This window comes from Haliaeetus albicilla, chromosome 19, assembly GCF_947461875.1.
Source record: "Haliaeetus albicilla chromosome 19, bHalAlb1.1, whole genome shotgun sequence".
NCBI classification, from domain to species: Eukaryota; Metazoa; Chordata; class Aves; order Accipitriformes; family Accipitridae; genus Haliaeetus; species Haliaeetus albicilla.
The window spans coordinates 12,215,740-12,239,845 of NC_091501.1; the positions used below are offsets into that span (position 1 = coordinate 12,215,740).

The window sequence follows — 24,106 nt, forward strand, 5'->3', positions numbered from 1 at the left end:
CTAACCAAATATGTCTTGATACTGTTCAAGGTAGAGCTGCACTTCATTCCACATTTTAATGGGATTTCAATAAATGTTAATAATACTAGATGAGCAGCCACAGATATTAACCCAAGAGCATTTAAGTCTTACACATAGCCCAACACATATTAAATACCAGCACTTACACTCTGAATTGTGCTTCCCTCTACTTTCACTGCAATTAAAGCCGAACTATATTCTTGTGTCAAACATATTATGAGATATCAGTTTCAGTGAGATTAATTTATCAGTTCTTCCATAAGATTTCTACACAGATTAGAGACAAATTAAACCCACGTATCAGGAGACACTACCTCTCATTGCTCCTTACCACAGCTGCAGTGTCCCTGGCCTCCTCCAGCCCATCTTCCAGTTCACTTAGGGATTCCAAGTCAAGATCTTTCTCCTTTTCCTTCTCCATCAATTCCTTTGCCCTCTTCCGCCTATTCTTACTGCTCCCATAAACACCAATATCAGTCCGAGGGCTCAGAACCTGTAACCACCAAGAAAACTTACACTGTCAGAGCCAAGGATGCCAAGAACAGAAAAAAGTTCTGATCTGTAATGTTATGATTTCAGGGACACATATGAGAACGTCTAATAAAGGACTTGCAACAGAGTCATCAGAGAGTAAAAAATACTCGGTAATCTAACACCTTTGATATCTGTCAATTAATGCTAGGAAGAGGAGAAATGAACAGAAGAGGATACAAGTATTTCATACCATATGGAATTTGAATGTAATCAGCACCACAGCGATGTGGCAGGTCAACTTGAAAGCCACTGTGTTTTCATGATTAAATTACAAAATCTATTCAAATTAAGCTGTCATATATACAGTTAACTGAAATATTGTATGCAGTTAGATATCAGTAATTTAACATTCACTTCAAGTGCCTTCATCGATTTCAAGTCTTAAAGATCTGCTATGATTTCCTATTTACATCAGCAATTTAGTGGCTGAAATAAAACTAAAAAATATGCTATGAGCCTTTTAATATCAAACATGAGAGGCTGCAAAGCACTTTGAAGGATAAGAATTAAATTTTAAGTAATCTTGATTAGTTGGAAGGCATACAAAATATAAAATCTAGAAAATTAAATTCAATATAGTAAAGTTCAAATTGATACATTTAGGAAAACAAACAGTCAAATGCAAAACCAGTACACATTAAATAACTAGTTAGGCAGAAAAAATACAGAGAAAAAATCTGGACCTAGAGTGCATCATAAACTGAACAGAAATCAGTGTGGTGATGTTGCAATAGGGGCAGATCCCACTGGGAAACATTAAACAGCAGTATCCCCTTTGAGACACAAGATATAATTACTGCACTTCACATGGCACTAGGGAAGCTATAATGAGAAGATTCTGTCTGGTTTTGGACATCTCACTAGAAGTGAGGACAAACCGCAGAGAATAGCAACAAGATAAGAGTATGAAAAATACAGCCTACAAGAAAGCATTGAAAGAACTGGAAACGTTTTCACTAGAAAAAGGAAGCCTGTCAAGTAGATATGATAAATCTTCAAACACATTGAATGATTTTTATAAAAAAAAAAAAAAAAGACAATGACTACATTCATTGAAGTGAAATAAAGAGTAGCTGACTGATTTTATAAGCTGCTTAACTATACTAAAAATTATCTAATCTATTTTCTTAGAATTTAAGCAGTGGAACAAGGTAAACACCCATCAATTAAAGACAGCTTCTACGTCCATTTCAGGCCTGCATTTCCACACTTACACAAAAAAAGAAATCCTCTTCTTTCCCTCCCAAAAAAGACAGTTTTGTTTCTTCAAAAGTAACAGCTGAGGTTGTCTATACATAAAACAAAACTAACCAAACATGGACTTTTTGCCTTTTCCAGTCTTTTCACCCAAGAACAGCTGAAGTTTTTTATTACATTCTATTATCAAAAGGATAATAAGATCCAGTTACAGCTGTAACTGAACCAGCTGTTCCCTCCAGACCACAGAGGGCCATCAAGATCAGTTTCTGAAGGCTGACAGAAGGGTCTGTTGCTCACCTGTAACAGACTGTAGCTTGAGTTCTTCTTCAGGAAGGTCCTTCCTGTGCGCTCTCTCCAGCCACGTGCTGCAGCTACTTGCGACTCCAGCTGTGGCAGGGCATCAAGACGCACTGGTATTGGTCGACCTTTGGCAGACAAGCTCTCCAGTTGCTCCAAGTAGGCATAGTTGCTCCCATTCTGGGGTAAAAGAAATTTTCTAAGCCAACGATTCCACCATTATATTAGTGGGCAACTTAATTTCAAGCCATATACTATTTTGTCACTAGCTAAAATAGAGTTCCATAGGAAAGGAAAGGAGGGCAATGTTTCAGTCTTACTGGTATTTTAAAAAGCTATCTCATACAGTTTTTACTTTAACAGTCATTCTGACTTGGCCAGCTGGCTTAGGGAGTAAGACAATCCATTTCTAGATGGTTGTCTTAAATGCTGTCTGCTTAACAGCAAGCTACTATATCTGAGAGTTGTACAGAGGCTGATGTGAAACCAGTTGGGATTCTCACTTCAGTTCCCAACAAATATCTGATATAAGAATAGCAGTTGCAATCCAGAGATTAACACCGAGAAGCATCACATAAGCCATCTCCCTTTTGGATCAAGTTACATGGGTAGACCAATAGAAGGGGAGGGTACTGACCTAACGATGTCATAACTTCGTCTATTTCAGATTGAAAGTTTTGGCCATCAATGCCATTACATCTTACACCATTTGGGGGAGAAAAAGCGAACAAACTAAAAAAAAACATTTCCATAGCCAGCTCTAAAACTGAAGACCTGTGAGCAGAACATCTGCTGCTGCAGCTAAGTATTTCCAGTGACAGTATGCAGAACAGTTTCAATACCAAATACCCTTTGAGGGTTACATTTGTATCATAATGAATTTGCTGGCTTTTACATCCCCCATGAAATGCATAAAAGGAAGGGAAATAGAAATAGGATAGCCAACAGGGAAACACCAGCACAAAAAAGAAAAAGAAATTCAAGCACATGGGCTTGGTAAGCACATGGTAAGCACATTTAACAGCTACAGCAAGGCTTCCCTTCAGGTCACCTCTGTGGGTAGAGGGGCTGGGAATAAAGAACATGTCTAAATAAAAGAATGGAAGCAGAAGATTCCAGTCCCTGATGTAACCCCTACCTGAATGGCCTCCACTTTGGCTGTCCAGTCTCTAGCCCGCTGCAGGGCTTCTTTCAGTGCCAGCACATTGGGCAGGTAAGCAGGGATGTTCTTTGCTTCATTCACGATGCCCTCCAGAGCCATCATGCTTTGGCGTGGTCTAGAGTAAGAAAAACCCAATTCCAGCCTTCTCTCAAAATGCCAGTCAACTAAAGCCATGAACTGCAGAGGCTAGTGATGCAAACTCATCACTACACTGCAGTGTGGGATACCATGGCTCAATTCTTGGAGGGCGCTACTGGCTACCAAAGACCAGGAGAGGTGAGAAAGCTGATGGACTTTGCACAATCAAGTTCAAAAGGGCACAGCATCAGAACTCCTTAACACTGAGGAAGCTGTCTTGTGTGGCATACTCGGTGGTTTTTATTGAGGGGGATGAACAGCAAAGACAGCGGCAACACTCACAGCCTCCTGCCACTGTGCAACATGATAGGGAGTCAACTGTTCTGCAACTCATCAATAACCTCAAATCCAACTCTCGAGCAATCAAACTGCTAGGAGGTAAAAAAAAAAACAAACCGCATTACAGCTTCAAAGCCCCTACTTTTCACCACACTCCTCAAAAGAGGCTGAGAATCCCAGAAGAGTGTAAGCTGTAAGAACAGTTTGCAAAGGAACACTCACCTGGCCTGGAGGCAGACCTTGGCCTTCTCCTCCCACCTCTCTGAGACTGTAAGCAGCTCCTGCAGCTCAGCCATGGCTTTCTCTACAGCATGGTGTGGTGCCAAGCCCACACCTGAGTCAATCAGCTTCTTCATCACATCTAGGGTGACCCTCTGGGGATCCAAGAGGGTGGACCTCACCTCATCCAGCCACCGTGCCTGCTGCAGTTCTTGCTTCAACCTTGGCAGTTCAGGAAGTTCTACATAAAGGCCAGAGCCCATGTCTATCAGCTCCTGCAGCTTGGAAGAGTCTGGGATCTCATCCATCATAGCTTCTTGAGCACGCTCATGAAATTCTTCCACATCATCAAGCAGATTCTGAAGTAGCATACAGTACAAATCAATTAGGAAAAAATGCCCATACAATCAAAAAGGAAAGTTGACTGAAGGATCATTCAGCTGTGAATTTGTATATGATCATCACATTATCTGTCAGAGCTTCTACACACAATGCCACCCAGTTGTCACAAGCCATCAAGTCTGATGCATATTAAGTAACAGACCATCTAAATTCATTTGGTGGCCCAATGTTTCATCCACGAGGCATATTAGTTGCACCAAACTCTGCACCTAAAATAGTACAACTGCAACTGACCACAGCTCCCAACAAAACAGAATATTAAGCATTGCCCGAACAACGTTAATTTTAAAATAGTGGGGGGAAAGGGGACTTCTGCAAACAGGTCGTCCTTTCAATCTAGCGTCAGGGTCATTACAGTAATGATCGTAATATACAAGAGAACAAAACACACTGAGGAGAAAGAACAAGCCAGAGTTGTACGAGGACACGAATACCAAAAGATCACTAAAATAACAGTGGTCAAGTATGAAATTACTATTTACTACAGCAGGCCCACCACTTAAACACATCAGGGTTTTACTGAACAAAGGAAAGAAATGAAAATGCAAAATCCTCTAATGAAAGGAGATAATTTCACAGAAATCCAACTGCACTGCTGCAGTTGTCCTCCTCATCCTCATGTTTTGGCACTGCCAATGAAAAAAATCAGACAGCAAACAGACAGGAAAGAATGTCTGCAGGAAATTCATTCAAGGACACTCAACCAGTATACTCAATTGATTCACTCCTGAGTGTCTTACAAAGAGACAGGTATTTCTGATAGCAAGTCAATGGCACAATGAGGAGCAAAACCTGCCTTTCCTAACCCTTAGCTTACTGCCTGTTTTGTCTGATGCTGCTTTTCATGACTGTCTGGAAACCAGAAGGCATTTACAAAAAAGAACAAGACCTACATTATAAAGGTTTTTATTTAGGGAACATATGCTGAATGCTTCATAGTGACAACAGTAAATTATTACAGTTTAATAATTATAATGCCTTTTGTGTTAGAAAATACTCATCATCCAACATGCCAATTATTTTGCAATTCATTATGATGGATAATTGCATTCAAATGCCATGTTGAAAGTTAGTGAGTGCTTAGGCATAAATGATCTTTATCTAACTTCATTCAGAAACTAAGAGACTATGGTTAGTAACCAGTAAAATGATAATATTTATTTTATTGGCTCGTTATTATGTTGAAGCTTCAAGAACATACACATGCACAGAGTACTTTAACAGAACAAGTTTTGTAAGGCTGAGGGGTGGGGGGGAGAGACTAGTCGGGACAAAATATTTAGACAAAAATACAAATTAAAACTGTTAAGAGCTTATTATATGCCTGCAGCTCTGTCATCTACGAATTATGTCTTAATTAGAAGCAGGTTTTAAATACATTAGAAACAAAAAACTTCTTTGAGAACAATCTTATAGGTCTATTAATAGATGATGATAAAATTTTATGAATATTAGTAAATATTTCTGGTTTGTATGTGGAAAGAAGTGTAGTAAAATCATCCTGTCATATGAGGATGATAATATACTTTCCACTCGATTAGCTGCTGGGAAACACATTAAAGGACATCTTTGAAGGATAAAGATTAGCATCAACAGGCCTGGAAAATCTGCATCCTAGAGTCCTATAGTTTTCTGAAGGTACTTGTTTTCAGCAACAACATGCCAATATCATAAAGACAAGAAGAAAGTCCAATATAAAGTCTCTCTGTGATATCAACACTGAACTATCATGGAAAAGTTAATACAGAATTCATGAATGAAGAAGGACACAACTAACTAGTAAACACTTATGGAAAAGAGGCCTTCTCAAACAAGACTAACTTATTTTTAAAGTATATGCTTGGTTATATAGTGGTAGCTGCACATACGGTAATGTTTAGAATTTTAGGCCCTCAATGTAGCACTACAGAACATTCTTCTTAAAACTGTATCATCAGAGAACATGTGAGTTAATAAATAGTTAACATACAACTCAAGAACCATTTCTCAAGGTGAAAAATCTATATTAAGGATGTCTCTTGAAGAGTTTTCTAGAAGCTGGTTAGTAGGCGAAACACTACTTAACATTTCAACATCAGTGACAGAGAAACAAATTAAGATTGCTGCTGAAAACACTTGCTATGATACAGACTGCCAGAGTGATAAACTATAATAGCAGCCAGGGGAATCAGTATGATCTGGATTACTTATTAGTCTAGATTCATTCAAAGACAGGTGCAAAGATATATATGAAGGACAAGAAATGCAGGCCATGCATACAGATTAAGGGGGCTGTAACCTGGAAAGCAAGGCTGAGAAGTATTTACAGAACAATTGCTAATGTGGTACTGCTTTCCCTCTCCCCTAATGAAGCACACCAACATAACCTTCAGAAGTTTCTACAAAAACACACAAAAGGTAGGATTTAACTGGAAATTCCACCACTATAGACAACATTAATGACACTGGAACAATAGTAACTGGTTCAGAGAGATAAAACTGGGCCACCTGGACAGTGACAGGTGGGGGGGATCTTTCATCTTGGTGTAGCTACAGTGAGACCACCACATCTGACAATGCCCATTGCAACAGACACCTTAAAAAGTGTACACATAGTCACATAAAGAGCTCTTGTTTGCCTAAATGCTGACCACCATGTGCAATACCCCACACTGTCTGAAACTGCTACACAAGAGCAAAGGTAGTCTTCCAGAATGGCAAAGGAGGCCAGGTGGAATATTTTAGAGCATCTCACACAGCACTAGATACCTACACTTAGGCTACCAAACTGAGCCCAACATATTCAGCTGCTATGACTACACTAGCATAAAAGTACAAACGCCATCATTGCTCACTTAGAGACTTGCTTGCAAATGAGCAGAAAATATATGTTACCATTCCATTACAGAGAGATAGCAACATATCATCAGCAAAACTTCAATGACAACAGCAAGATTACCCAGTAAAGCAGGGAAACACTGAGCTAGACGTATCCAGAGTCTTTTACTTCCTTTCTTGAGGCCACAAATATCATTGCAAAGCAGCTATTTGCTTTACATTAGAAGCTAGAAATGAATCACCCCATTAAATCCGTCTCTGCCAGTGCAGGACTGATTCTTAAAGAAAAAAGCCTTTCATCCTTTACACCAGGCAACATTATCTGTTAAAAAAAAACCACAACCAAACAACAAACCCACACCACAAAACCAAAACAAAGTAAAAAGCATGATGTTATCTGAGGAGTAGATACAAACTTACCTTTACTTGTCGGGCCTGGCTGATAACACAGGGCAAGCTAAACAACTGCTGTACAAATGCTTTAAGCTCCTCCATAGTTAGCTTGGTCCGTGTCCTTCCACTATCTTGGCTCTGTCTGCTGTATGAATGGACATAATTAAACAGTATTAGGCGAGAGATAAGATGATGATCCCTGGATTTACTCCCAGTGACAGAAAGCTATCAAGATTATGGAGAAGTTATGAAAAAAACTTCATCACTTGAGAACTCAAAAAACCCCAAACTCCACAAGAAGTCCAAAATCTTGAAAACTAAATTTAATGTAATTCCTCTAAGCACCTTCAAGGAAATTTACCCTGCTCTCCAGAGGTAGGAGTGTCTAGATGACTTTCAAATTGAGTTTGCTCCAAACAGGTGAAAGAACAAAAAGCCTGCTTTAGGCAGCTCAAGAAGTTGACTGCCATGACAGGCACTGACAAGAAATCTGAGATACGTAACAGCAACAAGCTCTGAAAAGAAGTCTTATTTTCTAGAGCGCTCTCTTGTAACCAAAGAACTGCTGAAACTGGCCTTGCAACAGGAGAAGACTGCTACTGAGTAGGACATGTTCTGCAAAGACACTTCCATTAAATATCACTCGAAGCAAGTATAACAAGCCTGCTGAATGCAGTGAAAGACTTAAAAGTGATACACTGCACAAATTAAACTCTTGGTATAGGTATCACTGGCAGGCACAACAACTTCACAAGCAGGACAGATTTTAAACACTGAAGAGTTGTTCCTTGCTAACAAATCTACAGTTTATTACTAAAAAACATTTAAAAACCCAGAATTCGATCTTTCAACCTATGAACTTTAAATATAATCATAAAAGTAAAATTTTGATTAATTATCAAATATAATTACACATTATCTAAAACTCAGAGGGAAAAAAAAAAATACTGCAGGCTTCGACTTGCTACAACAGAGCGAAGGAGTGGTGGGTGCACGGACCTACTGTGCCTCCAATACTCCTGCACGAGAGCAAACGGGGTGCAGTGCTCCAAGACACCACTGTGGGAGGGCACACTGTCTGAAACATCACACTGGCGTTCTGTCCCTAGTCCAACCACAGAATGCCACAGCACGAGATGCTGCACAATAAGATACAACTATCCCTGCCTATGGAAACTCACAACTTTCAATAGCAGGGAGAGATACAGGATTGGAATATTGGACACACCTTCACAGCTACACGTTACCTATTTTACAGGTTTATATACAATTAGATGCATAAGGGATAGATTTTCTTTTGCTACATTTGACCATGAGTTTATTGCTCCTTTAATCCCTGCCAAATTGTTCAGTTTGAACACTCATTTTTAATTTGCTTTTTTAATAACCTTATCCTTTGCGTAAATGTGATCCTTCTCAATGTATTAAATATGAAGATAAATGTTAAAGAAGCTGAACGTGACCTCTATGTTTATATTTCGTAACACTGTTCATCAAAACATTTCTCAAACCTCAATTTTATAACATATTGCTATTTAGCATACAACAGCCCTCAGACGTATAAACAAGTCCTTTTTTTTGCCTCATGGAATTCTTTCAGCTTTAGATCAGACACACCATTGAAAGTGGTCAAATCTTTCTACCCTTTGTGTTTCTTGGGATAGTGCTGGAAATCCACCAAATAATTAACTGAAGGCAAGCCTGTTGAGAGCAGGCTGACACACTCCAACAGCAGGAGGAGGAGGAAGCAGCAACAGACCAGGAACACCTGGGAGCTACCAAAATAATTAAACTTCACCAGGAACAGGGCAATGCAACCCCTGTAGCCTTGCTTTACTTACCCAGACCAGAGTTCTAAGTGACCATACCTCTGTGGTAGTGGGATCCCACAAGCAATAAAAACCAAACAGAAGAGCCTTCTTTCCCCTTCAAATACAGCAAAAATGCTTCTGTATTTAATAATAGCTTTCCAATTACATCAGGTATTATACTTGCGTCTGTGGTGTAACACTAATATCTCAGTGTTCAAATTCAAGCAATTATGACATGCATTATGTTCTGTGTAGCAAAGTTGGGTATTATAATTAACAAGGGATTTACATTTTACTGCCTCCCTCGAAAAGTCTTAAGTAATACACAAAAACTACACATGCAAAAAACCCAACCAACTACAAAGCCAAATTTTATACTTAGCAGAGGAAATGCAAGCTACAGAAGTTTACCATACCACCTCTGGCACACTAAGTACTGTCACCTGATCAAATGATTTTCTGTGGGACTTTTATTCAGTGCACAGAATGCACAGTAGAGAGAAGAACATGTTGCTGAAGGTTTGTGACAACAGAACAAGGGGACACATCCAGCAGAGTGCTGAGGTAGGGCCAGGGGACAGAGTTAACACTGAAGCAGCCACAGGCAAGCAGACAACACAGGCAACTAAACTGCCAGAAGTCACTGAGGCAAGCCACTACTTTTCAGCCACACATCACTGCCTCCCATGGTCCTTCCCAAGAAGGAAAAGACTAGCTCAAACTATTGCTCTCTGCACTGTTCTGCTCCCCAAGATCTTTTTGTCCCAGTCAGTGCTGGCAAGACACACTTCCTTTGCATCTTCCAGTAACTACACCAGCATGACAACACATTCTGCAACTTGAGAACAGCTGGCAAAATTATATTTTTGAGAAATGCTGTACCAGAAGATACAATTGTGCTTGCCTCACCAATCGTAATTGGTATTTCCTACTTTTCAAGCATTTTGCTTTGCAATCCAATGTTTTAGCAGATTTTCTTTCAATAGCTTTAAGCTATGTACTTAGCCATGCCACCTAAAATATAAACATTCATGTCAAGACTTTTCCTCGTCTTTCCCTACAACTCTCCCACACATTCAGAGAAATACCGGATCAGCAATCAAACAAGACAACTTCTCCAAAGGATTTCACATTTCAGTACATAAGTCAGCTGAAAACAGTATGTTTAACACTTCCAACCAAGTCCACTTTTTTGGCCCTTTGTGTCACCATATCTGCCTCCTCTACCTCTCAATAAGTCACAGCACTAAGGACAGGAAACACTGAAAGAAGTTAGTAGGCAGTGAGACCTCAGCATTCTTACATTTCCAGGTCCAATCAAGTAACAAAACAGACAGATGGAAACTTAAAAAAATGCCTGTCCTACCTGTGTTTTTGCTTTTTGCTCAGAAGCAGCTGTGCTACTGAAGCACAGGTCTCTGCTTCTTTCACAGCATCTCTGAGCCTGCGGAAAAGATCATTCTCTGGATATTTCCTGTCTTCAGCATCCTCCAACATTACCCTCAGCTCAATCACATCTGTAATAACAGTACATAAATAATTTGTATGCAAAAACAAAAGCAATTTTAGACTGCTTCAAAGGCCTTCAATCAAGGTTCCAACAGGCTAGTTCAATTTGAAATGCACAATTAAGAGTTGCATTACACTCTCAGATTAGCTCCCTTCTTTTTTCCACTAAACAATACACAGTGTTTCTCTCATTAAATGAGAACACAGAACAAATGTAGGAGTTTCAGGACATCCTACTATGAACGATAGAAGTCTGACCTTTCTTGTGGTTGAGATTGGCAGACAGAGCCTCTGTAACTCTACTGACCCAAGTGTCATAAGACTGTGCTCTAACTTTCACTCCGTACAGCAAAGAAGGAAGGTCTTCTAGTGGGTACCGGTACCTGGAGATATGGAAGAAAAACACAGAAAGAGTATCAATGCCCATACAAAAGCCAGGATATTGCTTATATCAAGTTTTTCCAGCTACAACAAAGCCAGAAAGACAGAACATATATAATACCTTCTGCCTTGGAACCAAGAAACAAGCAAAGAGGATAAAAATACTCCTTAAATAGAGGAAGAAAGAAGTATAGCCAAATGTTATGTTTGGTCACTGGTCTGCAGCAAACTATTGGATATGGAAGAAAAGTGGGGGGAAAAAAAAATCCTGTGTACCTTAGACACTTCTTCTGCATGGGACATGGACATAAATCAGATGGATGGTATAAGCATACAAGACGCTCAGGATTACAGGAACATGTAAGAGCTGACAAGAAGCACGTGGTTCTGCAAGCTGTGCACTGACGCTCATCATCTGGAACCAGTTCAAACACCTCTTCTTCAGACATCAACACTCCCTAACAAAAAAATTTAGACACTTGCTAAAAAACTCTAAGCCAGGCAGGGGGAGGGGGAAGCAAAAGTTCTTTTGCAAGCAAAGTAAGAGTTGTCTTTGATTACTCACCATCTGTACAACAGACTCCCTTAACCGTGTCTCCTCCTCTATCATTAGAGTCATCTCCTTGCAGACCATGGCAGCCAGCCCAACATCCAAGCACTCTGGATCTGCAGCCATCTTGAAGATCAGCTCTTCATGGGAGAAAACACAATGACGTCCTAGCCTTCGGTAATGGCTCACACACTGACGTCCAATAGGAAGCTACAAAAAACCAGCATCTGTCATTCTGGGAAAAGACATTTCAAGACGATCTCTTAGCTCCCACTTTCCTTCCTTTGACAAAATCTGGGAAAAGACTGAGACTAAGAGAGTTGTATCTTATGGGACAGAGCCAATTATAACAACCTTAAATCACATCACAGATGAGGAAAAAGACAATATCCATGTTGGGGGGGCATAACCTTACATGCCTAACTTTCAGGCACAAGTTTAAGAGTTATCCTAAGCTCTTTTTACTTCCAGTGGAAAGAAACTGGCACCAAAAAGAAGTCATCTGGTCTATGCTGAGGTGAATGCATTGCCCTCTGGATATTACTATGCTTGGACATAGACATTTACCACAAGATGCCTAGAGTTAACCAAAATTGATATCACTCATTTTGTGCCTTTTAAAGCAAAAAATTTAAAATGCTAGGTGAATTTGCTACAGATTTCTGGTTACATATTGCATAAGCAAAGGAAATTTCACATGGTTGCTGTGAGTTTAGCAGTTTTTCACAGAGGCTATACACAGATTACATCATGAGCACAGGAGAGAAAAAGAACACTGACACACTGCAAATCCTGCAGACTATTTTTCTGATGAATGAATAAAATTATCTGATTAAGTACTAAAATTCCTGTTTGAAGGTATTAAGAAGTTAGAGATAGATAAACTACAAATGAGATGGTAACTTCCAACTGTAAACCCTGGACAGTGATAGGACACACTTTTGACAGCTTACTGAAGAATCCACGTAAGCTATGCTCTGGTGTGGCATGGCTCTTAGGACAAGCACTAATATAATTAAAAAGGTACAAAATGAGCTGGCACAAAAAGAGAACAAAAGACTGTTATATGCCTACCTCCAACATTCAAATGACAACAGCTGTTCAAGACAGTACATTAATGTGTATCAAATTCAGAAAGAGGCATCACAGAAATACTAGCTAAAGGTACTGTGATATGTCACTTTTTGGTTAGAACAATACATAAAAAGGAAGACCATGTGCCAAAATTTCAGTTTGGACCTACTTAAAATTATGTGCTCATCAAAATTATTTTGTGTAACACAAACTCACATCAGTCTTTAACTGTTGTACCAGGAACTATAAACATAAAACAAACTATGTAACTTAAAAGACTATTCTTCAGATAATTAAGTTACTAACACACTCCTTGCAAAGGTCACCTAGCAAAGACATAGCAAACGTATACAAAAGAACAGACCCAGTCAGCAGTGCAGAAGTTCACAGCTTCAGCAAAATTATATCCCTGGTTAAATCCAGAGTGATAGGCACGAGGAAAGGTCACAACAAATTCCCCAGCACACTGATTGGTCCTGTATACCTAATATAAGTGAGGATAAAAGAAAAAAAAGGAAAAATATGAAACTTGCAAGAGAGTTTAACACAAGTAATTACAAGACATTTGAACACCACTTACTTTACCTATAAAACACCACAGGCAAGGTACCTAACCCAAAAGTGGTAAAGATTGGTTCTGTCTTCTTAAAGTGAATCCTCAATTTATAGCCTTGCTCAAAAAAGCTGAATATATAAGCCAACGGTTGAAAATTCACTTTATGAATCACAAAAGCGATGTTTCTTTATCATTATTTAATCCATCCACCACAAAGTGCAAAAGCTTCTGGAAACTCTTTATTGTTTGCTTTGTTGGGGTATTTGCTAGGGAAGCAATCTATCCTAAGACAAAAGCAAATTATAGTGACTGCTGCTTAAAGGTCTGCAGCCAGTTATTTGTGGTCAAAAAAGCATTTTGTAATGCTGAGATTTCTACTGAACATAAGACAAGTATTGTACTGTCAAAAGATATTAAACTCATTTCACAAACTTTCTGCTATGGCAGGGTGGGGATCTTCTTAATTAAAAATTAAATGTAACACAATGTAGACTTGTTCTATAAGATTTTATGTAAAAAGCTTGGCACACTCACTTCTGATATAAGATAATTTAAATTTCATGGTGAGTCTAGGGAAGATTCTAGAAAATAGCTTTAAAAAACACCCCATAATTAATGAATTGAATATGTAAATATCCACCATAAAAATTCTTCAGAGTTATGCCAAACCATTGTTACACAAATCTGGCACAGAATGAAAAAAAGAGAGCGCATAGGAGTACTTATGTAAAAAATGCTCATGTGCTACTCACTGGTACACCATGTTCCATCAGCACATTGGGGTTCATAATAGTGACCAGCTGATGCAGGAGATCAGGCTGGGATTCAAATAGCTCAGGAGCCAATTCCTTCATCACATCTTCTAGCTGCTCTGCCGCATGAGAGGGCACGCCATACCATGTCTTTGGCTCTCCCCTAACAAAACACAACCACAGTAATAAACACATTGCTTAAAGGAAAGTAACAGTGCTACCCAACTGCAAAGTACACCTCAAATCTAGAACCACTGTCCACACAAGCCAAATATTTTGCACATAGACACAAAAATGTCTTTAATCAACAACCGTTGTCTTCAGGGTGTATCATTCTAATCTGAAAAATCAATTACACTACAACAGAATTCTGAACATACCTGACAGCAGATTTGCCATGACAAGCCTAACGTGGAAGATATTTGTCATTTACCATGCTCTAAAGGGATAAAAATGGGCAATTATTTTCCTTTAGGAAGAATAAAGTAAGTTTAACAAACAAAACCTTGGCCGTCACAGCTAATGTTTAAGAGAGAAGAGATCATGGTATTCCTTCACTCACTCAATCAGGCTTGGAGTAGTCGTATTCCTGAAATCAATGAAATAGTATACCAACTAAACAGAAGTGGAAAGAATAAAACACCAGACAGTGCAATGACATATAAGCAATCCTTTTAATATACATAACCAATTACTGAAAACCAGTGGTCCACTGGACTCTTAAGATAAAAAAAAATGCCTGGTAACATGAATTGGTTACGTACAAGGAAAAAAAAAGATTAACAAGACCAAAACTAAACAGAATATTACCTGAGAACATATTACTCCAGTCCTTCCAGTCCTGTCTTAACCAAAATGAACTGTAATGATCTAGTATCTATAGTGCTCATGTTTGTTTTTTAATTTTATTTTATTAAGAACTACAAGAAGTAGTCTGCTGAAATATATGAAACCGTTCACATAGCACAATGTAACTGTATTAATAATCTTGGCATCAACCATCCCAAAAGTTAGATAAGACACAATGCAGCATTTTCTGTCGTTCCCGCAGGCTTCAGTGACACCTGCTGGTAGGACACAGCTACTAAACCCCAGTAAACAACTACTATTCTGCATCTGGGCTGCTGGAATTCACCAGCTGACACAAAACCCTCACATACTGATCTAGTTAATAGCATGCTGAGGACAATACCTGAACTCGAAACAAAATAAATTAATTCAGATCTTATTAGTAAACATGCTTCTCCAGAAATATGCAATCACAGTCTAAAGACTATCAACTCATCCTTACCAGATGTACAGTAACCTTTCTATTCTAAAGGGGTGCTTCCCACAGCTTTCCCCTCCTTCCCCCCAGTTCCATCCACCATGACTGAGCCTGATGAACTGGAAAGACTGCAATGCAAATAGTTAATCTGTCACAATTCTTCTTTTTGAACACGAAAGCTGAACACCAGAACACTTCTAGGGCTGTTCTCAAAGTCAGAACTACTTTCAAATTTCTCTTGACTAGGAGTATTTCTGTGTATACATAGATCTGCTGCTGAACTGGCAACTCTGATGCCTGTGTAAGCCACTAGGCAGCAGCCTCCATTTCCAGCATATGGGCATACCAACTTTAAATCATAAAGCAGTGAACCAGTGAACTGTAACTCAGTTCAAAACCAAAAGCTTTCTTAGAAAACATGTGAGCCTGTAAAGCATGATCTTACAGTGACACTGGATTTTTTGCAACACAAGAATATTTAATCAGTTAATGAAAAACACTGAAGCGCTTAAAACAGTATCTGTAGTCGCTTTTAATCAGCCTCCGCTAAGAATATGGACCGCTCAGCTAATTTAGCTTTTTGGTTAAAAATGTCATCGGCACGTGTAGGCATTTTCAAGTAGAACTACAAATTTACTAACAGCAAACAGGGCAGTGCAAGGTAGATGCACAAAGGAAAGACCATACCAGTGCAGGTAGTTGATGGAATAGCTCCAGTGATCTTCAATATGCCAGCAAAATGAGGAGAAGCACATCCCTACATACAGCCAAGGTACCTTCATGCCAGAGATATCTGCATTGATGTGAGCAAGGACTGATTGTTCTAGAATTGGCATGTTATTCAAGTTCCAACCAGAAAGCGCATAATCCTGCCAAAAAGAGGAGAAAATTCTGAACAAATCAGAAGAATGTAAAGACACCAACTCCAGAAAAGGAAAGAGCAAAGGAAGAGATCGGCCTATCCATTTCTATAGTAGACAATGGGTAATATTCTGCAACAATGAAGCACCAAAACTAGGAAATAATTTCTTAAATACCTTAGTCAGCAATTAATCAGACTAAGATTTAAGGCCAGTCCTGGTATTTCAACATACGTAACCCATCTTCTTTGGATCAAGACTTACATACATAGGCTTTGATATTCTTCCCCCCAAGTTTATAGGTTTCATACTTTTCTGGTGAAACAAAATACCAGCAACACTAATAGAAGAACAAAAGATAGAAGTCTTCAATAAAATAGGATAACTTAAGATTGTAAACAATGCAGTGAAACTTATGTTATTTCAGCTTTTTTAAAATCTGCTTTACTGCACTGCAGTTTATCTTGATCTTCTTTATATATTACTTCAGAAAGTTTTCTGAAGAGAAGAAATTCCTACACACTCACTTCTGAGAAGACAGCATCACTAAGCAATCCCACCTTTACTTTCAAGTACACACAATTTGTACAAAAAATTAGAATCCAAACAGACTGCCTTAAAAGCTCACTACTGTGCTTTAACATTAGTCTACTTTCCACCTTAAAAAAAGCTGTTAACACAGATTCACGCTTCATGTGAATGTCATTTTAGGCATATCCCATAGATGCCGAAAAGACTCATCACACCCTCAGCTCAGCCACACATTCCTGCTGTTTCCTTTGCTCTGACACGATAAAGACAATGCAGTGAGTCAGATGACTTAAGTGATCTGGCTAGAAAATATTTTTTAAAATTACTACTTTCATACAGATAGATCAACAAGCAGTTCTGACTCATTAAGCAGCTACACATAGCCAACAAATGTACAGGTGGGAAGGTGCAGGTATGGGTGGAAGAAAATAGTGAGCAGGATTACCTCTTCCAGTGAGCAGTATGAATTGATTTGGGGCTGTGTAATCATGAAACCACACCTTTACTCTCATTTTGTTTGAATTTAAACATATAAGCACCAGAAAATTGACATGCTACAGTAAGGTCTGAGGGAAAATAGGTAATATACTTAGCAGATGTTCTTTATAAAATTTTCTATAGTAGGATGTTGTATGTACATATTTTCATTCTTACAGTATGCACAGTCAGAGAAACAAGCTAAATCCAGTTAGTTTGTTTTACCTTTTATGAACCTCCCAAGGAGGTTAGAATCATGTTTCTGTAGCTAACTCTATAACAAAAAGGTTTGGAACAAGAAAGAAAAAAAAATCTTATCAGTCTCCTCATACTCAGACATACTGTTACAATTTGCACATCTTTGCCTGCTAAGATTAAGTGATACAAAACAGGTGTGACTTAAATCATGAAAAGCAGCTTAGCTATCAGCAACCAGATCTGTAAAAGAACCTAAAATATCAGATTAATGCCCTGCTCAAGAGGAATGCTAAGTGCCTGCAAAAGCCTTAAGCAGTTTCTTCATGAAAAAAATCCACGCTGATTTCTGACATAAATTCTTAATGTGAAATCCTATGCAGAGCAAATAATGGGGTCAGTTTCCATATCCTGTTCCTCACCTCCTCCTCTGGCATCAGCTTTCGTCGGCCATCCTTCACTGGGAAGCCACTTCCAAAGTCCTTGGATGAGATATCAGCCCCATATTCCACAATGACGTCTTCTTCTATGCTGCTCACCAATCGCCAGAATTCTTTTTCTACAAGCTCAGTGGGAACCATCTGAAAGCAGAAAAGATATTAGGGTATGTGCAGATAAGACCCAACATAAAAGTTATCATTCAAGCAATAAATCATTACTAATCCCCCATGAATTTTCAAATGCCAAAGCCACTTCTTCTCTCCCCTCCACCTCTTCAAAGTCATACAGTTTGGTCTGTATTCCTTAGAAGCGGCTGCAGTGTAAATAGAATGCCACATCATAGAGAATGGAATGAACAAAAAAAGAAGATGGGGTTACCAGAAGTACAGCTAAAAAAAGGGGGAGAAGGAGACTGCCAGCAGAAACCGAGCAGCAAACAGAATGAACAGCATGCAAATTCCAAACTATTTCAAAGGACAATGACCAGAACTTCTGAGTAACAGGAAGGAAATTCAGATAAAGAATTGTGTTCAAGAGTGTAGTCTTCGTATAGTTCATTACAACTCTTACTTGTACGCATTTATTTATGAAGCTTATTTGTAAAATAAGCTTTGTTCCTTGCTTTGCTCTGCGTCCCAAAGTTGCATCAGAAATTGGAGTCCTTAAAAGCTAGAAGCTTTAGCAAGAACATGCATAAATTACCAAAGAACCCTGAGAGGAGAAGGAGTTTGGTACTGCATGTAGTCTACAGGACAGCAGAATTGCGGAAGTGTGCCAAAGCAGAAATGCAAGTTTTAAAAATGCTGCTGAGATGCAGAACAAAAAAAAAAGTGATTATCAGACAGACCCAGTCTACTGACTTGTCTGCAAGAAAAGGCTGCAACAGGGAGGAAACCAATGATTTCTCCTCTGAACAAACTAAACCATGACAAAAGCCATAGGAAGGGCAGGAGAAAGACCCCTTTGCCAAACAAGAACAAGACACCTGGTTCAATTACTCAAAAAGGGCAAGAACTTTAAACTAGGGTACGGCCAATAAGGTATAACCTAAAAAGTAATAAAACTAGCTATCTGTCACAGGAAAAGGGTGAAATGAAGTTGAAATGAGACCAGATGCCAGAAAGCGAAATCATTTGTTTACATGTTTGAAGCTTATGGTCCCTCTTTAAACAAAGCTAAGATGCCTCAGCAAAAAATCCAGTATCAGCTGAACCTCTTTTTCCCCTACAAGGAATCACAACAGAAGTTGAAACTCACATGGACTGGCATGTTGAAATAATCAGACTTGAAGTTATCAGCCATTTCACCAAAGCTCTGGAGAGTATATTCCCTGACAGCTTGTTCAAATCCAAAGGCCTCACGGGGTTTGTTGCATTCCTAGGAGACGGAACATAAAAATATTGTTCCCTGCAGCAGATTATTACAGTTACATCTTTAGCAAAAAATCCTAGTGTCCATCAGAGTCCTTACCAAACACAATAAGCTATCAATTTTGAGTGCTTTTCTCAGCTGCGGAAGTCCTACCACAACAGAAACAGAACAGAATTAATTGTACAGGAGCTAATTTAACATGGTAAATCCCAATGCTACACACTTCTGCTTTCCTGTCCCAAACTAAGTTTCATAATCTACTGCTGCCAGCCAGAGTAAGACACTGCACAAGATGCTTAGACAACCATAAGACGTTTCTTAGACAAACTGGATTCAAGCACTTGCAGAATAACTGCACAGGAACAAACTCTGCAAGTGCTTCAGTTTTATCAAGTCAGCAAATCATCAACGGATTTGGTGCTGTGAAGGTATATAGGAGGAAAGAGGAAGAAGGAAATTAAAACAATGCAACATAGCTAACTACAGACATGGCCCATCTGACAGAAAACCTGCAAGTCTTCCACTGTTCTATCACCATTCATCCAAGAGTGTAAAAAGTATTAGTTCTCCACGCATTTCTACAGCATCCTTTTCAGAATCCTTTGTATCTGACACAATGTTTATATATAGACAAGACATATTTGAACACGAACATGACACAGAACTATCTGACAGTCAGCTGTTCAGTCATAAAGAAACAGGAATGGAAAGGAATTCAAAAGATCAGTAGTTTCTTTTTCTTTGAGAGGAACTATCCTTAGACTATGCCCAACATTTATCAAAGTAGTTCTTAAATGGAGCCTGCAACAGAGAATCTACAACTTCTGCAAACACTGTCAAACAACGCTGACCTGAATACATATAAAGAGCCCTTACCCTATTCTTCCTAGCTTCTGTTCCAGCACCCTGCTGTTAACATTACATTAAGCATCTGCGCACAATTAACATTTAAAGTAAAAACTGATGCAAAAAGCACTACTGAGCATTTCAAAGATCTTTCTGCTGTTACTTGTTTACTCTCCATTACATAATATAGCTATGTTTTTTCCCTTCTTCCTCTTACTTCCAATGTATTTCCAGAATTTTTCAAGTAATTTCTGTATCATTTGCTACTAACAACTTATTTGGCACTTTAACTTTCCTGATTTTGTCCCTATATGCATATTTTTTTCCTTGGGAACAACATATCCCTGTTTTTACTAGCAGTAGTAGCAGTGAAATTTCTTGTGAGTTTCCACATTCTTAAACCACTGCAGTCACTATATTTACTACTATATTCTCTAAATTAACTCCACATTGGATTGCTGTAGTTTGCTAATACTCTTTTATTGCACTCTCTTGAAGGGAACAATAAACAGGCAGCTTAATCCACCCTGTGAGCGGCAGCCCAAAGGGTTTGTTGCATCTTTTCCCTTGCCTGTAACTATGAACTTACACCTCTCTCACAGCAGCATTTGCCTGAGTTCATCCGACAACCCTCTCTCTCGGTGAAGGGTTAGAGCTGATCCACCTTATTATGTGGCTGCACAACTATTCATACACCACCATAAAGAAAACAGCAGAAGGGTGTGGCAGATGTAGGGGGAAATAGGCATATACATGTGTGTGCGCAACTGCCCCTTTGGATAAAACAGGGTCTAAGAAGTTAAAGCCAGTTACAAAATTACAGATTTAGAAACAGTAAGCTTTTTTCTCTGAATCCTACATCTACCAATTTCCTGAGCTTGTGAAATTTGTTTTCTTAAGACAAATACCAAGCCAATCAAATGATATTAATTGCCCTTAGGGTGTTGACCAGTCATCTCTTGGAACTTGGTAGCTCTTCTTTTTTGAACAATGAAATTCAACTAGCTTCCACTTTCAGAGCCTCAACAGCTCCTTTTTCAGTATAAACCAAATCTAAAATAGCTACAAATTTTTCAATCAGTTCTTCCACTTTCTGCCACAAGCTATTCTGAACAATGCCATAATGACTTGCCAATAATCAAAGCTCCCTCTTATGCCCAAATCACATACACTGATGACATCATAGTTTACAAAATCTCATTGTTATGCTGAAACACCTATCACAACCCTACTTCTCACCCTAATTTCCCACTACCAATTTATCAAACTGAGTTTCAGCTCTTAGCATACAAAGGCCAAAGTTTTAGCTGTCATATGGCTGTTTAATAAACAAAGGTTATGCTGAAGCTCTAGAAGGAACATTTCTCTCTCCTTAAGGCTCATCAACCAAGAACAGCTGGAGATTCACAGCTCATCTTGACAATATTCCAAACAAAACTATGCCTTCTACCCAGATGGAATGGCACTGAGCTGAACTGCCCTTCTGATCTTTCCAGGAACACAAGTATACACACAAAGCTTGAGTAGTTCTTGAACTGTACCTCAGCAACACACTTCGGACACCTCCAGTCACCCTTGGGTACATCAGGTAAAGGAGGAATCAAGCAAAAAGTGTGATAGCTGTCATCACATCCATCACACAGAAGCAGTTTGTCCTCGTTATTTCCTCTGCCACAGAATAAGCAAACATACAGATCAACCTGTGGAGAAAAAAGAAAAAATAGGGAAAAAAAGTTACAAAAAGTTTCCTCATCCCGAACCTGCCTTCTTTAAACTAAAGAACAAAGGATGTAATCCTAAAGTCCAATATATGAACATCAACGCAACCTCCACTGGTTTTTGAGAAGCATTGATAATGAACAACTACACTTCATTTTCCCAAAGCAGTAATACATGGGGGGCAGGAGGACTTTGGGTACTGCAAAATAACTATCCAGTTCAGTTGGACAATTGTTTTCTATATAACTCGAAGTAGCATCTCATTTACTTTATTTTAAGACAAAAGAGGAAGTTACAGTTTTTAGAACTTCATGCTCTCCCTCTCTTTGGGCCTATGGAAAACAATTCAAACTAAATCCCTACAAAGAGCATATGACTGAGGAAAATCTCCAAAAACTATTTCAGAAACATACATGCCATCACTTAGAACAGTACAGTGACTATCTTTGCAATGGAAGAGAAGATGTAACAAAACCCACAAACCTACAGATTTCAATCTAAGAATCCAAGGGGAAGGGAAGGAAACTCCATGTAAAGGTACCAACTTCTTTCTCATTTTCTCCAAAATAGAGGATAAAAACTCCAAATGGTAAGAGAGAAGTATTAATCCCAACGCAATAGCAAACAATTTTCGCAGGTGTTTGTCCAAGACAATCTCTCAACAAGAACAACACTGACTGGGAGATATTCTCAGAGACTAAAGAGAAAACCTTATCAACAGGTTTGACATTTTCTTTGCTGTTGCTTCCTGTATTATCCAAAGGACTTTCAATTTAATATAAACATTTACTATACTAATGAAGATCTGTAACATCATCTAAATGAGGAAACTGTGTATTACTTTACCACAGCTAAATAATTATCTTACATACAAATTTTTCCTAAGAACATTGAACTTCATGAATAATACTTGCTCCAAATTCTGCTGCTACTCCCATCAGTCACTGGGCAACTCAGGCTATGCATATTTCCTTCACACAGCCCAAAATAACAACAACAGAAGCAGTGGTGTAGTTTTTTGGGTGTCTGTTATTTTCATGAAGATGTCACAGAAACATGTGCTTTTCAGCTGATTAGGTGCACACAGTTGTGTTAAATACCTGATGTCAACCCCATCTTAGTTACACCAGCCTAGTTAGGTATGCAATTTCCTAGCTATGCAATAATACACTTAAGAAAATTGCTCAGGCTTCTTAAGAAATAGTTTTAAAAAAATCATGCAGTTCTATTAAGAGACATATAATATTCCCCTTTTTAAAAAAAATCCACACATTCACCCTCATGGAATATCAAGTCTGTCTAAAACACCAAACCAGTTGCTTTTGTTTATGTAGAAGGGAGGGAGAGTACCTTAGCAGACATTTCCAGGTTCTCTTCCCAAAACTAAACATGCAGTAAAAAGGCGATCATAAGAGGAGGCTGTTCTATGATACTCCCTAGTTACCTATCACTGATAATACTTTCTCTCCAAATTCATATTAACATATGCACTCTTTATGCTAACCCAAGTGATGATTTGTCAAATAAAAAGACTGCATTGAAATAGATATTCAGAACAAGCAGATCAGGGATTATGCAATAACCACAAATAAGCCTTCTAGCCATGGAACAAAACAGAGTCAGATTATGATGATACATAACTATATGGATTCAAGGGGAGGAGGGAATAAAAAGAAAAAAGTGCATTTTATTTCACAGTTAGCATTTCACAAAAAGATAAATGAATGAGGGAGAAGTATAAACAAAACTGCACCACAGTATTTTTCAGACAAAAGTTATACAAGGCTAATGTATCACCTGTGTACTTCAAAGACTGCTTTCCTTGAAGATCTCTCATCCAAGTATAAAAAAAGTGTGGAATCAAAATAATACTAAGTCACAGAAATTCACAAGATTACAGTTACAGCAATACAGTTTCAAAACTTGTTACTACAGTATTTTCACTTTCTCTTATAAATAAGAGTAAATGGAAAGAGTAAACAAATATAATTTTCTATAAAGAAACAGAAACTAGATAAAATATTTTAAAATTAAAGCATACTTAAACAAAATGGTCACAACACTTACACAGCCTAGGACCACCATATACTCAGAAGTAGTAGCACAACTGAAAAAATTCAAGTCATACAAATTCTAACTTAACTGCAATGGCACAATGATCTGTTTTTTAAATATCCAACTTCTCCCACTTTTTCCCCCCCCAGGAGGCACTTCCACATATAAAAATATCATTACTAGAGACTTTCAGTTGCCTTGGCCTTCAATGGTTGAAATTTAAAATAAGCTCTTGCAAGTGTTCTCAGG

The 24,106-nt window shown here is 38.5% G+C and overlaps 1 protein-coding gene across 1 annotated transcript in view; it reads right to left on the reverse strand.

Moving 5' to 3' along the window:
• The window catches only part of KDM5A (lysine demethylase 5A), a 51,080-nt gene that overhangs the window by 13,680 nt on the left and 13,294 nt on the right, over positions 1 to 24,106 (reverse strand). The window contains exons 8-22 of the mRNA XM_069807655.1: positions 21,625 to 21,783; positions 19,124 to 19,243; positions 17,848 to 18,006; positions 16,050 to 16,231; positions 14,096 to 14,258; positions 13,152 to 13,271; positions 11,729 to 11,923; positions 11,440 to 11,621; positions 11,041 to 11,165; positions 10,640 to 10,790; positions 7,490 to 7,607; positions 3,854 to 4,209; positions 3,191 to 3,329; positions 2,053 to 2,232; positions 353 to 514 (exon numbers count right to left, since the gene is read on the reverse strand). Of these exons, the coding sequence (XP_069663756.1) occupies positions 353 to 514; positions 2,053 to 2,232; positions 3,191 to 3,329; positions 3,854 to 4,209; positions 7,490 to 7,607; positions 10,640 to 10,790; positions 11,041 to 11,165; positions 11,440 to 11,621; positions 11,729 to 11,923; positions 13,152 to 13,271; positions 14,096 to 14,258; positions 16,050 to 16,231; positions 17,848 to 18,006; positions 19,124 to 19,243; positions 21,625 to 21,783 (2,511 nt within the window). The remainder of the gene's footprint in view (positions 1 to 352; positions 515 to 2,052; positions 2,233 to 3,190; positions 3,330 to 3,853; positions 4,210 to 7,489; positions 7,608 to 10,639; positions 10,791 to 11,040; positions 11,166 to 11,439; positions 11,622 to 11,728; positions 11,924 to 13,151; positions 13,272 to 14,095; positions 14,259 to 16,049; positions 16,232 to 17,847; positions 18,007 to 19,123; positions 19,244 to 21,624; positions 21,784 to 24,106) is intronic.